At 39.0% G+C, this 23,362-nt stretch overlaps 1 protein-coding gene across 4 annotated transcripts in view; it reads right to left on the bottom strand.

Annotated features, from left to right (window-relative positions):
• The window catches only part of LOC118799218 (trichohyalin-like), a 182,888-nt gene that overhangs the window by 144,326 nt on the left and 15,200 nt on the right, over positions 1-23,362 (bottom strand). For all 4 annotated transcript variants that reach the window (XM_036558957.1, XM_036558959.1, XM_036558958.1 and 1 more), the window contains 3 exons: positions 17,700-17,835; positions 15,791-15,931; positions 15,438-15,512 (listed from right to left, as the gene is read on the bottom strand). In XM_036558957.1, coding sequence (XP_036414850.1) covers positions 15,438-15,512; positions 15,791-15,931; positions 17,700-17,835 — 352 coding nt within the window. The remainder of the gene's footprint in view (positions 1-15,437; positions 15,513-15,790; positions 15,932-17,699; positions 17,836-23,362) is intronic.

Genomic DNA, 23,362 nt, shown 5'->3' with positions numbered 1-23,362 from the left:
TCTGATAATATTTTAAAATGGTATGGGGTGTTTCTTTGGATTTTGCATACAAAGTAGAATTTAAGTGCACATCTAAATCATGTCTGTTAATAAGCTCTTACAGTAGACATTTCCAGCTTAAATGAAAGATATAATTATATATAAGACATACAAAAATATAATTACATGTGATAAGTACCTATAAAGCTGAAGGCTGGGGATTTTGATGGTGTAACAAAAAGCATGGCAACAACTCATAAGCTTTTCATTTAAACCTGCACATAGTTTAAAAGTAATATTTGTATTCAAGAAAGCCGTGACTGACCTTCAAGCCACTGATATCACTATCTAAATCAAAAGAAATGCATGAAACTGAGGACATCTCTCGAATATGCGTCTCTTTTCAAAAGAAGCTATATATATAGTTAATACTAATACAAATTACTTGCTTTAATTAAATGTCTGACTGTACAGTTATTGTTCAGATTTGTACTTTGGTGCTGGATGGATACATACACATTCATCAAAAACAGGATAGTTTCACGTTCATTTTTCACTAGTTTGTAATTCCACTTAAATAAAATCATGCAGATCCAAAGTTATGAAAAAAGAAAACCATTAATTTCCAACAATAAACAGATAAAAACTGTAAGAAATTCTGATTTTTAACAATAAAAAATTGGCTTCAGATAAATGTATAAAAGAAATTCTGTAGGCTAGTATTATACAATTGCAACTTTTAATTATTTAGTATAAGCTAGGAAGCTTAAAAATCAAGAGTAAAGTTGTAATTAAAATCCATTTTGATGGTGATCAAATCTTGAGGTAGCAAACTTTACTGTAAATAGCAAAACAATACTGTAAATAGACAATTACAAATTTTGTTTATTTTTTCCAACATGTTAAATCCAGCAAATAAAAAGTAACTGTGCAATAAAGTGTGTTTTCTGTAGAAGATTTACACTTTGACCAGAGGTGCTCAAACTTTCGCACAGCCATATTTTAGGATGCCTGTATAAAAACAGACATGCAAAACAGCTATAATGCTACTTATTGCTCCTTTACAGTCAAAGCCACATACACTGAACAAAGTAAGTTAGCTGAAAGACATTAGCAGCACTTGAACAGTAAATCATTTGGACTAATGCAAGTCCTGCAAATGCTATTTCATCTTTTACCTCCATATGACAATGTTTAAAAGTTAATCTGTTTTTCTCCCGTTTTTAGCTGGACACCCCCATTTGCAATTCTGATGGGATGGATTCTAATTAGAGGTCGCATCATTTTACACAATCAGACAAGGGCACAGGACTGGTGAATCAGCAAATCGGATGAATTATCGTTTCATGCCGATGTGGTCCCATTAAGCCATGTTGGTGTGCTTTTTAGAGTCTGATGCGAGGACCAGCAGCTCAATTCAAAGCACATGCTCCCATTAGCCAGGGTAATGGACACTTCTTATGCAAAGTGGCCAGGAGTGAAGACGGTGCCGCAGAAATAGGATTAAATATTGCTTCCTCCTCAAGATTTGACTGAGAAGGCACAGCAGGACAAGTGGCACTGCTCTCCCTCTCTCCCTCTCACAGAGAACAACCAGTGTTTGAAAGCAGTCACTTAATCATATTGTGTTTTAAAGCTGCCCTGGAAGCATGCTTACCTCAACTAATACTGCCTAATGACTTTCAGCTAACTTTGGTTTTGACTACGTGGCATTTTTACTGTCCTGAATTCTGAAAAATGAGTATTAAAATGCCAGAAAGTTGGTGAACGCAGATTTTGAAAAGCAAGCTTATTTTATAGGTCACAATCGCACAGAAATTTTATTTTACTCTTTCACGTAATGATATTGATGTAGTACGCTATTATTATGAAGTGTATGCAGTATTAATAATCTACCCTCCTCAAAATAAAGATGTTAAAAGGGTTCTTTGGAGCAATACATAAGAAACACTTCTGGTTCCTTAAAGAATCTTTCAGTGGATGGTTCTTCAAAAAGATGTTTGTGAATGAGATTTTGTTTGTGAATGAGACATGGGCTTTTCACATTTTTATTTTTTTTTATTAATTTTTAATGGCTTTCTAATGTGTTAAATTCAGCCAATAAACAGTAATTGCATGTTAAAATGATCCTCTACACATCCTCTATAAGGAATGCACTACTGCATGCTTTGATAAACACTTAGTAACGTAAAGCATGGCCAAAAATGTATATTACAATATAATTAAGATTTCTCAAGGTTTCAGTATTTATTGTGGTATAGTGCACTTACGAGAATTTTGATTACATAAAACCATTTTGGATGCTTGCATAAACTTATGTTTGTAGACTGACAATGCTATATTACTTTGGGATGTCCCTTCACCTTAAATAAAACCATATTTAATAAATGAAGTACATTTTTACTGGGTGAAATAGCAAAAACAAATATGCAATAACAATGCACAGACAGATGTCAATAATGCTTTCTTATTCTAACCAGGTAAAGAGGAGTGCACGTAAATAGACAGCATCAATTGTCTCATATGTGCATCTCACACTCAAGCTTTAACCTACATATATTTGGTAAATATTAAAAGTCTTTCACTGTATTGGTATTAAATGAGAAGCTGCAGAGCTTCTCAGCTTGTAGTGAACTGAGGCCACTGCATCTGCGAAAGTAGGTGGCCAAGTGAGGGCTGTCCTAGATGGTGTGCACAGAAAGCCAGCCAGACTCCATGCTAGGCTAATGGCTAACCCAAGAGACCACCTTCTCCTTCCACGCTCTTCTCCCCCTTTAACTCAGTGCATTCTGATGTCTACTCCTTCAACAACAAACTGGAGTAACGTACCTCAGACTGCAACTCTTCAGGGGAGGTGATCTGTGTTAATTTGTGGCATACCAGTAAAATGCCACCGACAAAACTGATATCTAACGAAGAATTTCAAAGCGTACACAAGATGAACCAGTATATCACCCTCTACTATGCACAATTACTGTTTATTTGTTGAATGTAACACATTGGAGAAAAGCTTTGAGAAAACTTTTGTTTATCAAGTTAAATGCTAGCCAGTCACCAGCAACAAGCAGGCGCATGCTCTGAACACTGTGACAGCAATGAACCTTTCAGAGCAAAATATAAGCATCGCTTGACTGAAAAATGTCTGAATTTCACAGCATTTTCAAAAGTTATTCTAGAGTTTCGTTTAAAGAAGTTAGTAGCATGTAAACAAGACACTCTCACACTTGCCAATCAATGGGTATACAACTTTGTTTCACATGGATCTGTTTCTGTAGCTTCATTTTAGCAAACCCTCCTTTACATAGCACAATACTAAGAGCATGTGGTTGGTCAGTTTACAAAGCGGGTGGTTCTTGGCCGCCACGAGTGACTAAATTCTAGTGATAACCAGAAGCCATGGGAGATTATATTTAGCTTTGTTTTACTCATCTTGGCCAGTGGGATTGGTTTGATTTGAGTTGATCGCAATTTTGCAAGCTGACAGCAATTATTTTCACAGTCATCTCAACAAACAGAATGTGTTTTTTATCGATGAGGTTGAGGCACAGGTATGCAAATATAGGAAAGAAAAAAATGCACCTATTGAGATATGTTATGGGTCTTTCATGTAAAAAAAATCTAAGTAATCTGTTGAGCTTGAGCTGTGTGTCATAAACTGGGGGCTATCAAGTATTGACAGCTAGGTAGTGAGACAGCAATTCAGCCAATGTGGCCACTTTATGCTTATACTTAGGTGCATACAATAGAAAAAAAAGACAATTCAAATGTTAATCGCAATCATTTATAGGGCAATTACACCAATGAGCCAAAACATTATGACCACCTGCCCAATATGCTGTTGGTCCTCCATGTGCCACCAAAACAGCTCATCTCAGCCAAAGAATGAACTCTACCAGACTTCCGAAGGTGCCCTGTGGTATCTGGGATCAAGATGAAAGCAAAAGATTCTTAAAGTCCTGTAAGTTGCAAGGTGGGGTCATCATGGACTGGACTTGTTGTTCCAGCACATCCCACAGATGTTTGACTAAATAGAGATCTGTGGAATTTGGAGGCCCGGCCAACACCTTGAACTCTGCCACATTCTAGAACAATGAGTGCAGCGTGGCAGGGCGCATTATCCTGCTGAAAGAGGTCACTGCCATCAAGGAATATTATTGCCATAAAGGGGTGTACCACAACAATGGTCCACAACAACGGTTAGGTAGGTGGCAGGTGTCAAATTGACGTCTAAATGATTCCCTGGACCAAGAACATCACCCACAATGCCACAGTCCCTCCACCAGCTTGTCTTCTTCCCAAAGTGAATCCTGGTGCCATTGCTTCCCCAGGTAAATAGCACAAATCTACCCAGCCATCCACGTGGGGACTCATCGGACTAGATGACCTTCTTCCAATGCTCTGAGGTCCAGTTCTGACACTTGCGTGCCCACTGTACGCCCTTTTCACAATGGACAGGCATGGGGATTCTGACCAGTCTGCAGCTATGCAGCCCCAAATGCAGTAGGCTGCGATGTGTTGTGACACTTTCCTCCCACTATCATTTTTGTGAGTTGTGCCACAGTAGCCTTTCTGTCAGTTCTGACCAGACAGGACAGCCTTCATTGCCATCATGCATCAATGAGCCTTGGGCGCCCAGCACCCTGTCGCCGGTTCATAGTCTGCCCCTCCTCAGACCACTGTCTGTGGCTACTCACCACTGCTGACTGGGAGCAGTCTACAAGACTTGCCTTTTCAGAGATGCTCCAACCCAGTCCTCTGGACATAACAATCTGGCCCTTGGCAAAGTCACTTAAGTCTTCACGCCTGTCCATTTCTCCTGCATCCAACACATCGACTATGAAAACCAACCATTCGCTAACACTAAACAGATCCCAGACCTTGACATGCATCATTTTTATGAGATAACCAAAATTATTCACTTCACTGTGAGTGGTCATAATGTTTTGGCTCACCGGTGTCATCGCCAGCTAAAATGTTATGATCGTGACAGGCCTGCTGTTGACCTGGATATATTAGTGGACTAGTCTATGCAACCCCTACCTACACAAATCACGATTCCATTACCAATCATTCTGTTCCTGTACTCACACCACAAAACCACTATCTACAGTGTGTCAAAAGGATATTTACTGTATGCTAAAGGTCACAGCAATTCTGAATGCAAACCGGTGCGGCCAATTAAAACCCAAAACGGTTACTTAAAAGCCGCAGAGTGAGAAAGCACCGTAGAGCAGCAGCAGCAAACAGTACGTGTTTATCTCTTTGACCTTCAGTGGCGTCGGGATCGAAGCTCTGAGCCCAGTGCAGAATGAGTTACTGTAAAACATAAATCTGAGGCGAGGTTCTCCTCAAAGCCAAACTCACTTTAAGCAAATGCCTGTGGTTCTGACACCGCACTTCATGTGTCATAGCCACGGCATATGGAAACCGAGATGAGTCAGCCACATCGGAGAGTGCTCGTCCATCCTATCCTAACACGGGACGGGTTTTTTCTGTCTCTCGGAGCAACAAAGGCAACTTGTCTGGCCCCTCCATTCATAATAAATGTCAAATGCTGCGGTTAAGTTCAAAAAGGCTCCACATTCTGCTTGTAGAGCGTTTCACCACCGCTCAGCTATGAACACTGTCTCTTTCACATGCTGAGGCAGAAGAACGATCACTCTGCAAAACTGCAGGAAACAGATTGCACAATAAGGGCCCATTTGCCCCGAATGTTTAAATAAACGCAGAACACTTCAGTCATATTAAATAACTTCATCTTTACACCAGACGGTTCCTACTTACCCTACACACTCCTCAGAAGAACTGGGCACCAGATTTATAAAGAAAAACCAAACTCTACACTAAAGAAATTTTTATTGGAAAGTCCTCACTGACCTTCATTTAGTCCAAGTTTATGTTTTTAGGTTTAACCCTTAAAAGTCAGTGATAAAGTAAAAAAATGTTAGTATTTCATTATTTCTTAATCACAGTTCTTTTGAAACAAGCAAAGGAATTCTTCAGATGAGCAGATTCTAAACTTCCAAGGGGAATTCCACAGATTCGGAACAATGTTCCACATAATTAAACTGTTGAGATGTAAACAAAGTCATTCAGAGAAATCTGTTGTGAAATGGTGCATTGTAGAGAAACTCTGGATGTTCTTTACAGTGCTAGTGATAGGCACCAGGGGTCTCGTTGTCTACAACACCAATACAGGCAGTTCACTCATTATCCTGAATGACCAGTAGACCTACATGTGTCTGAGTCTTCATATGTAATGTTAATAATGGTCAAATAGTGGCTTTGGGTACTAGTTTGCCTTAGAACACTCTTCATGTACCTCCCTACCAAGAATGAATTCAAAAGTAAGTTCAAAACCTCAAAACTCAATTGGAAAACAATGTCTCAGGCATGAAAAGGAGACATTAAGCTCTTCAGGCGTCTGGTTTCTGTCAAAACCACCACGAACAATTCTGACTCCACAATAGTGCATTTCATCTCAAACCACTCTGAAGTACTTTGTTAACATCTTAACCACGTAATTATGCAAAAATTTTGTAAAATGAGAGGACTTTTCATTTAAATTGATCTTATTTGTTGTGAGTACAGAGGAGATATTTTATTATGACTTGAACTTAAGAAGTTATTGCTGTCTTGTTTCATGGAAAGAAAAACAGTTTCCTTCCTTTCTACACACAGAATCCTTTAAACTTTTGCCACGTTTTGACATTGAATGCAAACAAGTCAGAAGAGCAGAATTAAGCCCGTCAATACAGATGGAAAATATGAAAATAATTCATTGTGCAGGTCAAAACGTAATTAAATTGTACATTTGTAATTACATAATCATAATGGAGTAGTATAGCTAGTGGAAGACATGGAAAATGAGGACTGCAAAGTCTGTCGCCATTGCGAACAGCAGCTGGCGCACCGGCTTCCGAATGTCACGGTGACATTCTGCCGCTCCTTAATGAGATAAATATATTACTGAAATCTTTGCCACAGAGGTTTGCCCCTATAGAGAGACACAATGCTTGTTCAACCCCGTCTGTGCTTGATGAGAATTAAGGCCTCTATTTAGATGCAAATACAAATTAGCTCTCCCTGTTGCGCGCATTAGAGCTCTTAGCAAACACAAGAGAGGCTCTTCTTGTGGCTCTTAAGAGGGCATCTGCATCCCTCTCTCAGCATCCTGGCAGGAGAGAGCGAGAGGAGAGGAGCGCTGTGCGCAGCAGAGCAAAGCAGAGTGGAGTGTGCAGGGTGGCACTGCCAGCTGAGGTTGGCATTGTGACAGAAATTGTGGGTAAAGCCCTCTGAGCGGCAGGAAGATTATCACAATATGCCACATTAAGGAGTAATTAGAAGCCAAGTGGTACCTCACTGCTGCGTCCCCGAGAGAAGGAGAGAAAGCACACGCGCGGGTTTGTTTTCATACAATATGAGGACCTTGGGTCACATACGCACCTACATATATTATACATACTGTTTTGTTGGAAGAAAACCTTGTATATCCAAACTGATAACTTTACAGGAGAAGGAAAAAAACTACTTTACTTTTAATGTAAGTCAATGGAACCAGACTTTTTCCAAGTCATTTTATGTCATTTCTTCTAGTCCATTCATCATGATATACATACAATGTAAAGGAGGAGAGGTAATTTCAAATTATGTCAAAAACTGAAAAACGACAAAATGGAGATTTTTTTTCCCCAACAACAGCGATATGTGAGTATTTACATGTAATAATTCTATGCTCCATTATACATATATCTACTGTCACTGTTGGGACAAAACATCAATTTTTTTGATGTTTCATTTCATTTTTCATTTTTTGATATAATTTGAAATCACCAGCTACTGTATATATTGTTTCAAATTTTCAAGATGAATGGACCAAAGGAAATGGTCCAAAATTACTTTTAGTAAATCTTTTCTATGTTAACTTCCAAAGTTGAGAACATTTCCTCTTTTCCTATGAAGATACCTTTTGGAGAGACAAGGTTTTGGTCCAACAGCAAGATACATATAACTGGAGATAAAAAAATTATTAAAAGAAAGAGAAAATGGGAACAAGCATGTAAGATCTGGTAGACCACCAAAACTGTCGCCATCAGATAAACAGCACTTAAATCCACAGGTGTTTCTGTCCATCCTTCCACTGTTCAAAGGCTCAATGCTAGTCTGAAAGGATGTGTAGCTGTCAAGAAGCCCTTACCGGAAAAAGGAAATAGACAAAAAAGAACAGCAATTTGCAAATGAAACAAAGAAACTGCTGGTGTTCTCAACGACCCAAAGTCTGAAGTCCAGACATCAACACGATTAAATGTGTTTAGTATTACTTGGATCGTGAGAAGCCGAAAATACAATCAAACTCTTAAGACTGCACTTTGGAGGTGTGGAAAACTATCCATACAGATTTCTTCAAAAAACGGAAAGCAAGTCTCCTGAAAAGAATGGAAGCTGAAGTGAAGATAAAGGGTGCATAAACTAAATCCTAAAAAAAATTAATTATATATTAGCTGTTGAGGCTTCTGTGCAATGTTCTCTGTTGTTCTTCAGTAATAAAAAAGAAATGGTTTTGCTGTTTCAATTAAACTAAATAAATAAATGTAGCTTTTGTCAAAAGCCCCTAATAAAATCAGGACCATTTTGTCTGTAATTTAGCTCTGATCAGGGACATTTTTTGCCCTAAAAACCACAAAAACAAACACACACATATACGCACACACCCACAAAGCAAACCAGGTGCTTGGATAATTCGATGGGCGTACAGATAATGCCCTGATAAGAAATACATGAAAATCTAGGCTGGCTGATAATATCTAGTTCTTGCATCTGTATCTGCATTGATATTCAAGTATAACGTGGATGTTCACACTTCATTAATAGGCCCTCAAACCGCTGATACAATAGAGAGTCATTTAAATGCAGAAATAAAAGCAGAGACAGACGTGTGACATCTTGTTGGCAAATCTCCAACGAGCGTAGACAGCGCCAGCTCCTTTGATCCAGACACTTGTAGGCCCGGCTCAAATATGAACATATTCGAGAGTCCCTGACGCACTGCCGAGGTTAATGATATTATTGCAGTTATTTGCATATTTAATTACGTTCCTTGTTAAGGATAAGTGCTGTTTATTCAATTTGCTCCATTTTGTAGCTGGCACGTGCTCAATAAGGCTCAATGAGCCAGACTGGCAGTGAGTGGGGGGGAAATTAACACGCATTCATCAATTCCATAAAACAGATGCTAACAATCAGGTGCTTTCTCTCAACAAGATCTCTTCAATCTTTCATTATCATTATTCCATTTTAGCATAATTATCCCCACGCCAGCAACTGCCTGTTCAGGTCTTACTTTGCTGGGCCGTTGGAGTGGATACGTTTAATGTATCAACAGCAATGGCGACTGCGATCCTCATAACACACAGCCTCGTTCGCTAAAATTAAGCATTTTCTCATTAGCCGAAGGCTATTGGACTTATAAATTATTCATCCCTCTTCACAAAGGAACATTAATCAATTATGAAGATATAAAGAAATTAAACATGGGGGACAAGACAAGGCATTCATATTAATATGCAGACAGATCGCGCTTCTACCGCTTTCGAATCAATACTTTTGTGATTAATTTGAACAATTCGGCCAAGCTGTACAGGCATAATCAGACATGATCTCAGCTCGGGATTCAGACAAAGACCGCCGCAGCAGGCTGCACAGTTTGTTTGTTTTGGCTCTGCTTAATTTTTCATAGCCTGCATACAATAAGTGGGGAAATATCACCTTCTTCATATGAGAAACGCACTCAGAGTGAAAGCAGGGCCATCATAAAATGCAGAAGTACCACCAGGGACTGTTGCCGAGCAAGGCATGCAATTGGTTTGAACCCTGTGGCGCTCAAATTTGTTTTTAATGCATTTTTAAAGTTTTATTGGCATTCAAGGACACATGGGGAATAAAACTCATCCATTCAAAGTGTTGACCCTATTAGTATTAACAGATGAGGCAAATCTGGTGCACCATTCAGTTAAGAGTCAGGGCTCAATCTCTCGCAAAATAACGCAGGGCTGAAGTCCGGGATGAAATGCTACGTCTGACACAGTAACATTTCTAAAATATCATGCTATACAGTGACTTAAGGACAGCAGTAAGAAAAAAATGTGGATTTAGGTTGTGGGACACAACAGGTTGGGTGTTAGTTATAAACAGACCTTGCTACAAGCTGAGTACTGAAAGAACAGGCAACATTCAAAGCTGAACTAACCTTAGTTTTCATTTAGAATCAATATACACATTCATATCAGTGTACAAAGATCTACATCTATAGGCAGGGCTTTGAATAAACGGGTGAGCTCAAATTTATAGCTAGATTTTCACAATAAATCCTCAAAAATCAGATTATATATTCAGTGTCATGTTCTCTGCTGTCTTTCCTGATGCTGAAAAATGAATAACCTGTATGTAATGACTGCTTTGATTGGTAATTAAATGAATGAAGAGTTTTCTCTGACTTTTGCACAGTACTGTACCTACAGTCAGCAGGTCTAAGGTATATGTAACAGTATTTCCTTTATGTATTATTTATTCATATCGCTGCTGTCGGAAGAAAACCAGTTTTTGACCGGTAATTTGAAAATACCTGCTCCCCTTTATATTGTATGTAAATTTCATGATGAATGGACTAAAAGAAATGGCCCAAAATGACTTGGTTAAAAGTCTGGCTCCATTGACTTGCATTAAAAGTAAAGCAGGTTTTTTCCTTCTCCTGTAAAGTTACCATTTTGGAGATATGAGGTTTTGTTCCGACAACAGCGATATATTAAACAAAGTACCTAAAAGTACCTACATGCAATTTAACCCTAAACCTAACCCCAACATTAACCTCAGTAATAAAAAATGGTTTTACTCTTTCATTTAAACTAAATAAATAAATGCAGCTTTTGTCAAAAACCTCCAAAATAATCAGGACCATTCTGTCCATCTGGACATTGTTCAATGCAAGGCTTTGCATATAGGGGTGTTATATGCATAGCTTTGAATAAAAGGGGTGAACTCAAATTTATAGCTTCCAAACAAAAACATCATCTCAATATACTCAAAAAATATTATTATTGTAATAATTATCAACATAATTTCAAATGTTACTATGCCTTTTATTAGATAAATCAATAGATGACAAGTTACATATTTCATTGAGCTTATAAGAATTATTAAAGTTGCTTGAGGTTATGTTTAACTCCTTCAATAGTGGGAGGATCCGGGTTTAATTTGTCTCAGGGTCAAGGCTATTTGTGGTTCTTTATTTTTGGACTTATCACTAGGGCTGGTACCACTTATCATTTTATTAGCGATAATGGCCATGAACTCAACAGGGAGAATTTATTGTTTGTTTTTCCTTCCCATATGCATGAGAACTTCACTCCGTGATCTGAAACTACAGCCCTGTTTTGCTAGCCGCCTGCAAACGGTACACAGGGAAAATGGCAAGCAGCATTTTTCTTTTGTTCTGAATCATGGTTTTCAGTTTTCTTATATTTTCACACCAAGTCTACATATATATATATATATATATATATATATATATATATATATATATAAAAATAAAAAGACACACACACTCTCATCAAGACCCATGTGAAGTTTGTCAGCATTCCTACTGTCCATGTTACAGTCTAATAGGAGAGAAAGAGAGAAAGATTCTGTCATCTTTCCCTCCTAATGAGAACGTGGTCAACTGCCTTCTCAAGCACTTCTGATCCCGTTGGCAAATGACATAACTGCTATTCGAATACGAAGCTCAGCAGTTACGCTCACCTCTGCACTATTCAACGGTGTACTTTACAGAAGCGCCTAATGTGCCTTACCGTAAGGACTTAATATGAGGAAAAAATGAGGTTGAGGCAAAATTCAGTGAATGAGGAGACTGGATGTCTAATGTCTTCATTTCTATGTTCATTCTCCTCCAATCAACCCATTTTGTAAAGGGAAATTACTACACAGTTACTAAAGAAGACAGTCTGCATACAATGAATCTACTCGACTAAATGACACTGTTGCAATGTGACAGTGACATTAAGGCACTGATGTATTAAACTACTGTAACAGATTCTTGACTCTACTCTCTATTAAACACAACCAAAATGAAGATTCAGGGACTGCCAGTGATGAAAAAAGCAACATTTTGGTAGCCATGGACTCCGAAGATATCACTGATATACAATAACTTTCACAGTAAGTTGCATAAAAATGCTAATCTGGGGGATCCTTCCCAATCTGGCAACACTGGCAGCCAGTGCTCTCTCAATGTGACAGTTATAAGCAGTGCATAGGAGCAGAGGAAACAGTGTCTTCCTAACCATCATCTTGAAAAAAATTAAAAGTTCTTTGGTAACCTCTGGTCAGAGAATGGGGAGTGACCAAGGTTTATAAGGCATATCCACCTAGGCTTTAACGTGCAATCTGTGTGATAGAATAAGTTTTCCTACTGCTCCGGTCAGCTGGCTAGCACGCACGCTCTCATTTACTTTCAAAAATAACACAGCAGCTGTAGCCAGTAAGCAGCCTGTCCAGGTCGTCCACCCTCACACACACACATATACAAACACATACACACAGACACACACAGACACACACACACTAACAGCAGGCCATGTAGAAGGAGAACAGAGTGAAGGGACACAGCACCTCCACACTTTTATTCCCCACAGGTTCACCCCAACACCACATATGTAATACAAATGTGTGGGGGGTGAACAGTGAGAAGGCACTGAAAATGAGTTACTTTATATGTTCTTCACAGAAAATGAGAAAAGGCCAAGGAATCTGAGGTTGAAATAATAATAATTCACATCATTTTTTCTTTTGGTATACATTGAAAATGGGTCCCACAGACCCCAACACCACACAAGGGTTAAATCACAGAGCTGGCAAATGCACAATACTAGTGACCAAACAAAAAAAACAAAAGTTGGTTTCCCCACAAAAGTGCATGGTTTCACACAAGTGATGAAGTGCTGGTTATTCTAATTTGTTTGTTTACCATTTTTAATATTTTAACCAAGTTTATTGAATATCACATATTTCATCGCTGTTGGAACAAAACCTTGAATCTTCAAATAAGAAACTTTACAGGAGAACAATTAAGCATTCTTAACTTTCAGGGTAAGTTAATGTAAGTGATTTTGTAGCACCTCTATTGCTCTGTTCATCATGAAATTTGAACACAGTGTAAATAGCAGCTGACATTTACAAATTACGTAAAAAAAAAAAATTAAACGACACAAATGGAGCAACAAAAATAGTTGCGGCCCTAGCAAAGTGAATGTAAATATCAGTTCTGTGCAACTGTGTCATTGATCATGTAATGTGTAATTACATTTAAATAGCTCAGTAAAGTGACTCTAGACTCCTAACAGTTCAACAAGAAACCAGAGAAAAAAAAAAAACTAAACAGAAAAACCCTAAATAGAACATGATGAAGCATCAGACCTAATGAGCACCTCTATCTGTTGGGTCCATGTGCGTCCACTAAGTGCATAATACCTAATGCCAGAAGTGGTCCTACGGATGAGGTCAGAGGAAGTTGCATAAAGGATGCAGTTCTATTATACACCTCCATTATTCCATTTCTTCTGCCATCATTATCGTCCAGAGGCAACATTAAAATGTTTATCTGTTGGCCTTTGAAAATACAGAGATAAATCCAGCCTCAATTAAGGACTATGCGTCAGAGGTAGAGCACTGAAATAGAATTAGAGCGAGAGGAGGCTCCTTAATATCCCGTTGATGCTCTGCAGGTGATGCTTGTATCATAAACCTGATCTCCCTGCTTAGGCTGCCTACTGCTGAGCTGCATCTGTAAAAGCTACTTAGAACACGGCTTCACACTGGACTGACAATAACACCGCCTTGACGGCCCCATTAATGTCTCATCATACTGTTTTAATGAACGTAACACCATCTCAGCGCCTGGTGTCGTGTCCATGGATAAAGGATATGTTGCCTACGTAAAAGATGTATAGTGTACGACCATCAGAAAAGGGTTATTCTCCACTTAAGCGGCAACTCAGTGACCCTACAGTGAATTTATCACATACTCTGAGTGCATCTGTGAACAGCCATTTCTACTTTTAGTCACATAGCGTAGAATGAGTGAAACAAGAGTGATACACTGAATTTATTTACATCACTTGTAGATTAAAGGGTCCATATCCTATATTTTCCTGACATATTTCATTTTACTGATGTCCACTTTTAACTTTGGTGTGGGTTTATGCATTAAAAAAGTCATTAATCATTTTCACATGACCATCTAACCTCTCTTTATCTCTTAGAATTAAACAGGATGTTTTCACAACTGTGCCTATAAGACTGATATATGTAAATTACCTCTGTTCTAACTGGCTGCCATGTATCGGGCCTCAGTCTAAAAGCAGTCCAGGCCAAGACACTCCTTGTAACTTCAGTGTTAATTGTTCATCTGGGCGTTTTACGGTTTAATTTTCATATATGAACTATAAGGACTGGGGAGTGAAAGGTATGTTTTGAACAATATCGACATATTACATCAACTCTTATTTTAAAAAAAGGAGAGAAAAACAACTGAATGTATTTCATTTCCAGTCAAAAAGGCCATTAAGTAAATTTTTTAGCCTCAGAAGCAGAACACATATTTAAAAAATCAAAACAAAACACAGAAGCCTTAACAAATAAATACTAGGTTTTTCAGTATTTAGTGTGTCCTTCATTACAGCTTCTATCCTTTTCAGGAGCCTGTCAGTTTTTTTAAAGAAATCTGCAGGGATATTTTTCCACATCTCCAAAGTTCAGTCCTAGAAGTCAGTTGCATTTTCTGCATCTCACAATCCAAGTAATCCCAAACACAGTGATGTTGAGGTCTGGACCCTGGAGTAGTCAGTCCATTGTTCTGAAAACACCAGCAGTTTCTTTGTTTAATTTGCAAATGTTCTTTTTTTCTCAGTAAGGGCTTCTTCACAGCTACACATCCTTTCAGACCCATAGCGCTGAGTTGTCTTCTCACAGTGGAAGGATGGACAGAAACACCTGTGGATGTTTTCTGATCTGAAGCAAGAGCGGAGCTTGATTTTCTCCAATCTCTTCAGAGAAAAGCCTTAAGTATAGTGACAGGTTTGGCAGTTTTCCAGGTCTTGCACAGTTGTTAGGAATCAGAATTTCAAAACTCCTAATTTTTTCACTTATTTTCCTTTCCTCTTTCTTATGCAAGTGGAATATCTTACATCTAATCTCCTCAGAAATCTCTCCTGAAAAATGAATGGTTTGTATATAATGGCCATTTTGACTAGAAATCAAATAAATGAAGGGTGGTCTCAGACTTTTGCACTGTACTGTATTATATCAGCACAAGTAGATTCAATGCACTGATTTTTTCATTGTTCATTGGGTGTAATACTGTGCTACATAAAAGAGCAGAGAACATGATGTCTGCTCTTACTCACCTGCTCGCTGGGTTTGTGTGCTCGCTCCTCTTTTGGGTTTCCAACCTCAGCTGGCACCTCCACAACCCTCCTGCCCTGTTACAACACACATCCACACAGACAAATTAAACAGAAATATTCTCATCAGTCATGTAGGCGACATCGATCAGCACGTCTGTGTGCTCAGGGCAGGGTGAGATCATAATGTCTGGCCATTTGTCTGATTACAACAGCTCTTTAAAAGAGGTGGACGGACCATGTGAATGTGTGGTGAAATTAGAGCTGACTGATAATGATGGAAAGCTGGCAGATTCTGAGCCGCTGCTCCTGAGGAACTAACATATCGATATGGAAAACCTTCGTTCAGCGCTCACCTCTCCATCAGAGGCTACTGCTTCCTGGTGCGCTACCCAAAGCACAGAGCGTGGTTTGCCGATGACATCTCCGCTGGTGATCTGAGCCGTCTCCAGCTCTGGCTTCCGCAGCAGCAGCATGGCTTCCTTCTTCTCCAACAACTGCGAGAAAACACAGCACAGCGCATTTGAGCTACGAGCAATTGCACAAACTGACAATGTGTTTTTCTGTCAGTTTTCAGAGTGGGGAAAAAAAAATCTATACTACCTTATTTTCTAGAGGCATGAACTGGTAGAAGGTTTTAAACTAAACTTTTGGATACTAAAAGTTTTTATTTTGTTGCATCATGGTTTTCAAGAGAAGTAAACTGGAAGAAAAACTGAAAGAAAAAGATTATTGTCATTTAAACTAAACCAGCTCACAAGCAGTGATTTGCAAATCCAATTTGACCTGTATTTAAACAAAAACAATACAAATACAAGATATGTAATGTCTCATCTTGTCAACTTCACTGTTTTTTGCTAGTCTACGGCCATTCTGAAATTGATGCCTGATACGCATTCCAAAAAAGTTGGGACAGAGCAATTTGACACTAGGAACATTGTGAAATGATCAAACATATTTGAAACAGCTGATGCAAGTAAATCAGATGTTTGGGTATAAAAGAAGTAAGGCAAAGGCCCATAAGCAAGGATGGGTCAGGACATGCCACCATGCCAAAAACTGTATCACTGTATAATTCAACTGTTTTAAGAACAACATTCTTCAATAAGAGATTATGGCGATTTAACATATTTCACCCTCTACAGTGCAAAAGGGAACCCAGACAATTCCTAAATTTGATGCCAGCGTAACGGGCAAGGGACCTTTGATCCCTCAGACGGCACTGCATTAAAAAACACATGGGTTCAGGAACACTTTGACAAATCCTTTTGAATAATCATTATTTAACACTGCATCCACAAATGCAAGTTAAGACTGTACTATCCACAGTGGAAGTCATATGTCAACAACATCCAGAAACGCTGCCAACGTCTCTGGGCTCAAGCTCATCCGAAACAGACTCATGAATGGTGGAACGTGTACTGGGGTCTGACCAGTCAATCTTTCAGATAATGGACATTGCATTCTCTGGGCCAAAAAGAAAAGGATAGATTTTTACCAACATAAAGTTCAAAAAGGTCTGTCGATGGGGGGTGTATGACATGGCTATCTTTTACATCCGTGAAGAAAACTCCCTTTTCAGATGTCTTCAGTCCCCAAACAATTATTGAGTGTTGTTAAAGGGTAAACATAGGCATCACACTTGGAACTTGTATATTTACAAAAATAAATAAATAAATCAATAAAGTTCATAAGGTAAAACATCAAATATTAATTTTTGTGTTTTCAATGTTACACAGATCACAGAGAATTGACTAAAATTTTTTTTTAGCATTTCACATACTGTCCCAATTTTTTTAGAAGCTGAGATTCGTAACATAATAGCACAATAATTGACACTGATTTTCCATAGTGATATGTTAAGAATATCATGCTGGAAAACACCGTTTACACAAGCTTTTACCGTAACCATCAATTTGTAAATGTGCAAGCCACAGACAATAAAACAGCAGTGGGTTTTAATTTGGTGACACTTCATAAGGAGGTGTTGGAAGCAGTAAAAAAAAAAAAGAAAAGAAAGAAAAGAAAAAAAAAACAAAAAACACTTCAGCTCAAATACCATTTTAAACCTTCAGGGCACACAATGTTTGCAATTCGTCACATGCAGGGAGCATTGTTTAATACACAACACATGCAAAGCTTAGGGCACACGCAGCAAGCAATATCGTGTCTACTGCACCTAAAACCCTGCTTCCATTTAATCGAGAGGGGGAAAAAAAAGAGGAGAGGGGGGTTTAAAAAAACGGTAGTCTGGAGATGCTGTACCTCATTCTTCTTCTGGGCACTGTGGAACAAAAGCGTCTTAATTTCCTCTTGCAGACTTTGAATAATCCCGTTCTTGGCCTTCAGCTGATTCCGCAGATCCTCCACCTGAGCCTTCATAAGGTCCCCTGGCTTCTGCCTGCAAGGGGGAGGCCACGGAGAATATTAAGCACAACCTGCAGCCCCTGCGGATTTCAAACGCACGTTAAGGCAAAAACACAGCACCCAGATTCCAAAACCAAACATGTACAAAACAGATATGCACTTGAACATAGATAGATCAAAACTCAAACTCAAAAAAACAAGCCTGAAATGAATATTAAGTGGGACTAAATCAAACACAAAAAAGGAATATTATATTATATATATATATATATATATATATATATATATATATATACATACCTCTGAGAAGCTGCGGATAATTTGTCTGAGACCCCTTGTAAGAAACCATTAGCTGTCCTTGTGCGAGGCTTGGCGAAATTGCTCCAGACACTATTCTATTCCTAATGGCACCTCCGTGGCTTTATTGAAGCTTCAGGAGTGATGGGCCTCTAATGAGAAAGTCTTAATGAACCTCCCTATCTGCATTGTATACTTTGTATAGTTTCTTTCTTTCTTTTTCTTTTCTCCCCAGAACCCCCCCAGTGAGTGCCACAATTACTATGCAGCAAGTGGAGCATTCTTTACTAGGCTAATTCTGTGTGGCCTCTGTGTCTCCAAGCTGCATCATTATTGTCACTCTGTCACTCTCCGGGGAAGACACTGTTCAGCCACACACCTGGAGCAGCTCTGACAGGTTCTACACAAACATATGGTGCATAGATAAATAAGGACATATGGCAGCTGATGCACCGGTATGATAAAGTGCACTCGCTCAAAGGCGAGCCCGGGTACATTTACATCTATATTTAATAGAGGTGTAAATCTGTGACCTTGCAAGGATTCATTTGATTACAGTTCTTTAAGAAACGATTCGGTGCATCACGACATCTCAAATTTCACCCTGATTCAATTTGATTTTAATATAACTAGTAAATATTTCTGTACTGAATATACAAATATGACTGAAAGAATATAATAGAATAGAATAAACACAAAAACAAATGCTTCTTTTTCATTTTTGTCATATAAAAACCTTGTAAATACTCTCTTTTGTTGTTATTTGTTATTGTTTTGTTATTTTACACAGTTTGAAAAGGCCCTCTGCCCATCACATTGTGTGAATATTTCATAAAAATGGTCTAAAATTAATAATAATAATTAATAATGGAAAAAAGCACTTCATAGAAAAATAACATTACTGTACAGTACAATTGGAATCACTGTTCAGAGGTTTGGAATCAATATAATGAATAATAGAAAACCAGTTTGGTTGCAGAGATATATATATATATATATATATATATATATATACACACACACACACACACACACACATATAAAATTATTTCAACATGCTAGTTCTGTACAACTTCAAAGCTGTCAAATAATTTGTAGTACATGAGATGAAGTAAATAAATAAAAGTGAATGAATAAATAGGTATAAATGTAGAAATTAAAACATGTTAGATCCAGAATGATGAGCAGAGAAGTATTCTAAAATGATCGAGAAAGCTGTACAACATTGACAATCTTAATAAAAATAAAATAAGTATCCAGGATTCTTCATATTTCAAAAGTAAAGATCTCATCTCAAGGCAGATAACTTGACAAAGACAGTTACAGTATATTATCATTTAATAAGTTCTATTTCTCAGAACTCTTGAAATATTGAATAGAACATCTAAAATTATCTTTTGGTGAATAGATTGCAATATTTTATCGACACTGTGTAAGTTATTAAAGCATATAAAGTAACAAAAGCATATAGAGCTGGCCAAAATGGCAAAATGTAATATAACAATACTTCAAAAAGTTTTTGTGATACATAACAAGTCACAATATTTATTGTTTCTGCCATGCTGTAAGTTGAAAGAGACAAAGCAGAGATTTAAAATTTACTATCAAAACCTCTGAATTCAATTATTTGCTTTTAGCATTTCACATTTGCATATTAAAATTAAGTTTCCAAAGATTTTTTTCACTTCTGTTATAAAGAGAAACTATTTCGGCCCAACAACTTTATTTTTGGCAAAAAAAAGTACATACATTGAATATTATAAATCACAATTGATTATGAGTTTCCAAAATCAATGTAACTGATGCATCAATGCATTTATACAGACATAGTATTTAAACAGGCCAAAATATAAGCAGGGGTGCTGACTGTATTTCATGTGTGCGTGTGGCGTGTGTCCTCTAGTGTGGAGCATGTGGTCAGAAACAATAAAACAGGACAGATTCTCTCACCCACACAGAAAACACGTACAGTGCTCGGCGCTCATCAGCAGTGATAAGCAGGCGAGTGGCGGGAGCTAGAGCTGAGTTTTTGGCAGGTTTTGGACAGGAGATCCAGAGGGGTAGGCCAACGGGAGCAGGGCCTTGAAGTGACAGAGTGTTAGTTGAAGGGTGAGGAAGCCCTGAACTCCTCTCACACACACACACACACACACACACAGTGCACCCAGGCTCGGCTCCCCCAGCCACTCCGGCACAGCACCGCAAAACACTAAACTTCTCTGACAGTGCAGGCAGGCATTGGCGGCTTCCTGACGAGCGCTGCTGAGCTGCTAGCGACAGCTGTCAAGCGCCATGCTATCAACCACTCCGCAAACTGATATCCCAGCCACAACCCATAAATACTGCCTGCTTAATGTTCAGCTGCAAAAAAAAATAAATTAAATAAAAAAAAAACTAATCTACCATCCCTTATATTTAGATATGCAAATGTTAGCTTTATAGAAAACGCCAGCACGCGTGTGAACACCTCTTTTTCCCCAGCTGTCGTCCTGAGCCATCTGAAGTGAAAAGAGATAAACTGACGTGTGAGGGAGGCAGAGAGATCAGATACGAAACACTGGGGGATGCGGAAACGACGCCCCGAACATCATGAAGCAAAAAAGCGAGAGAGGGAGAGAGAAAGTGAGAGAAAGAGTGAAAGAACACCTGAGGATTCACAAAAGTACAAGACTCGCTCAAAGCGCACAAGTTAAACAAAGCACGGACAGGGAGAGAAACCTATTCAAAGTCTGCAAATTTTCCACCCTGCTTTATGAAAAAGTTTGCAGCGCAGAAATTACACACATTACCAAAACACTTTACTGGCAGATCTTTTCCCGCGCCAGTTCTTTCGGCCAATTTCGACAAAAGCGCCGATTTGTTTAATTTAGGAGCAATTATATGATATATTTGAGTACTTTGGCACCCATTCCCAAATATCCATCATGTGACATGTGCGGGGGGTATCTTCTGAAGTTGAGGAGCTGGAATTGAAAGCACAGTGAATAGAAAAGAGGTCTCTGAATGGTAACTAACTGCAGTCAATTTGAGCCCCATTTCCTCTCTGGGACAAAAGGAGCCTGCTCCACTAGCGGATTGTTCCGAGTTCTCCCATGCTGGGTAAAAGGCTCCTGTCTCTTTACTCTGGGGCCTGGATCCTTCTCAGCGCACGGCCCTGACAGCCAGTCAATGCGATGCAGGGGCCAAGGGAGGCGTGCAAATTGACTCCCACACCCAGAGGGCATCCATTTAGCCCATCAGTACAGTGCATGCGTGTGCGCGCGTACAATACACCACACAGCCTCAACATGTCAGCACATCGGCGGTCACGCCGCCTCTGATGCCAACATGATATGCAATTAATCATTCATCATGACATGCATATGCTTACATCTATCACAACTCGCACACGCGGGCCAAAAAGATTATACAATAGCTCACAGCGGTTTTGGACGGCTATTTTCCGAGACGACTGCGAGCCTGTAACAGCTCAGATCATCTTCTGATATCTCAGCCATCAAACCTTAGATTTGCCATTATTTGCTTTCATTTTTCCAGCATTCTTCTTATTTTTTTTAAACAAGTGTGTCGTAATTCCTGTGTCCAATTTTCACGTTAAAGTTTAATATGTTGTTGAAACACAATTTCACAACATTTCGGTTCCAACGTGCTGTGCTATAAAGTGGAGTTAAAAAAAAATGGCTTGCATAGACTAAGATAAAATTAGACCACTTAATAAATTACATTATGTCAGGCTGACAGATGATACAACCTGTTATATTTAGCAACTAAGTGTCTTAATGATCATTCGGCGCCTGGTGTCGGAGACATGGCGAGAAAGCGGTGGTGTGCTTTGTTGGCTATAAAAACGGCTTCTCAATTTTTCATACTGTCATTCTGCTCTATTAGCAAAGCCTAACACAATTAGTTATGAATATGCAGTAATAACATGCAAATTGTTCCCTCCCAATTGCCCCTAGGCAGTGGTCTTTGCCTCTCCAAACCCAATTCTTTCTACATCATTACAGCAGCTTGGCATAATTCATCAGTGAGGGGTGGGTTGGAAAACACCTCAGCCTTATTGCTGGCTAACCAATCGGCAACTGTTAACCGTCATGTGATGGCGGTGGCAGGCGGCATTAACCGCGCCGTCCCGGCACCTTGCCACTCTGCCACTTGTGTGCGTTCTCTCCTGGGTAATGTTAGACACTACATTTGAGCCTGCCAGAACAATTAACCCTTCTGTTAATTAGAAGGAAATGTCAGGCGCACAGATGGTACAAGCTGGCACCCAGCCATCCCGCCAACTGCTGCTGAATGAGGCTTCCCCGCTGCTGACAGCTGCTCTGCCGCGGCCCAAACCAGCAGATGTCAAAACTTTCCAGCTGGGGAGGACTTGAGAGGCAGAGCAGGGGGGTTACGGGGGTGCTGGCTGGGGAGGAGGTGCTCACTGTTCACTCACTACATCAGCAGCAGCATTTCCTTGCAATAGGATCTGTTGCTTTTGATCAAAACATAAGGACAGCTCGGCCTGGCATGCAATGAAAACGACCCTAGAGACACCCGGGGCAAGAAAACATAAACCAGATGTGACCGCATGGGCACTTTTAAACAAACACAAACTCGTTACTGCAATGGATTCATCTTTCAAAGAAAAAAAAAAAAGATGAAAATGATTTTAGAAGTACTGTACTGCACAAAAGCCCATCCTTCATTTGTTTCATTTCCAGTCAAAGCAGCCATTAAGCACAATTTATTCATTTTTCAGCATCAGGGAAAAAGCAGAAAACATTCAGTATTGCGCCAAAATTTTAGGCATCTGAGAAAATCTGTTTAAAAAGCTATTTATCTGGGCAGTAAGCATTTATTTGCTCAAAAAGCACTAGGATTAGAATATTTATAAATAACATTAACACAGGAAGTAGTGATGTTGATGTGTTTTCCTGACCTCTCCACAAAGAAACCCAGTAATAACTGTAGCTATCATCCAATACCTAGTTTGGCCTAGCATTACTTCACTATGTTAAATAAGGTGTGCTTGTGGTGGATTTGAACAAATCAATGCAATGTCTACGGGCGTCCAAGAGAAATCTGGAACCAAACTTTGTTCTTCAAACAAGCCTAAAATATCACTTAAAAATGGCTTCTTTTGACTGTATTTATTTATTTACTTGCATTTATTCTAATGGCATATCGTGTTTTTAAGGCAAAAACACACTGACTGCCAAAATAAACAGTTTTATTTAATTTGCTAAGGTACCCAAGACTTTTGCACAGCACTATAT

This window comes from Colossoma macropomum, unplaced genomic scaffold (assembly GCF_904425465.1).
Source record: "Colossoma macropomum unplaced genomic scaffold, Colossoma_macropomum, whole genome shotgun sequence".
Taxonomy (NCBI): Eukaryota; Metazoa; Chordata; class Actinopteri; order Characiformes; family Serrasalmidae; genus Colossoma; species Colossoma macropomum.
The sequence above is the reverse complement of the archived record's forward strand: the minus strand, read 5'-3'. Positions and strand labels throughout refer to the sequence as shown.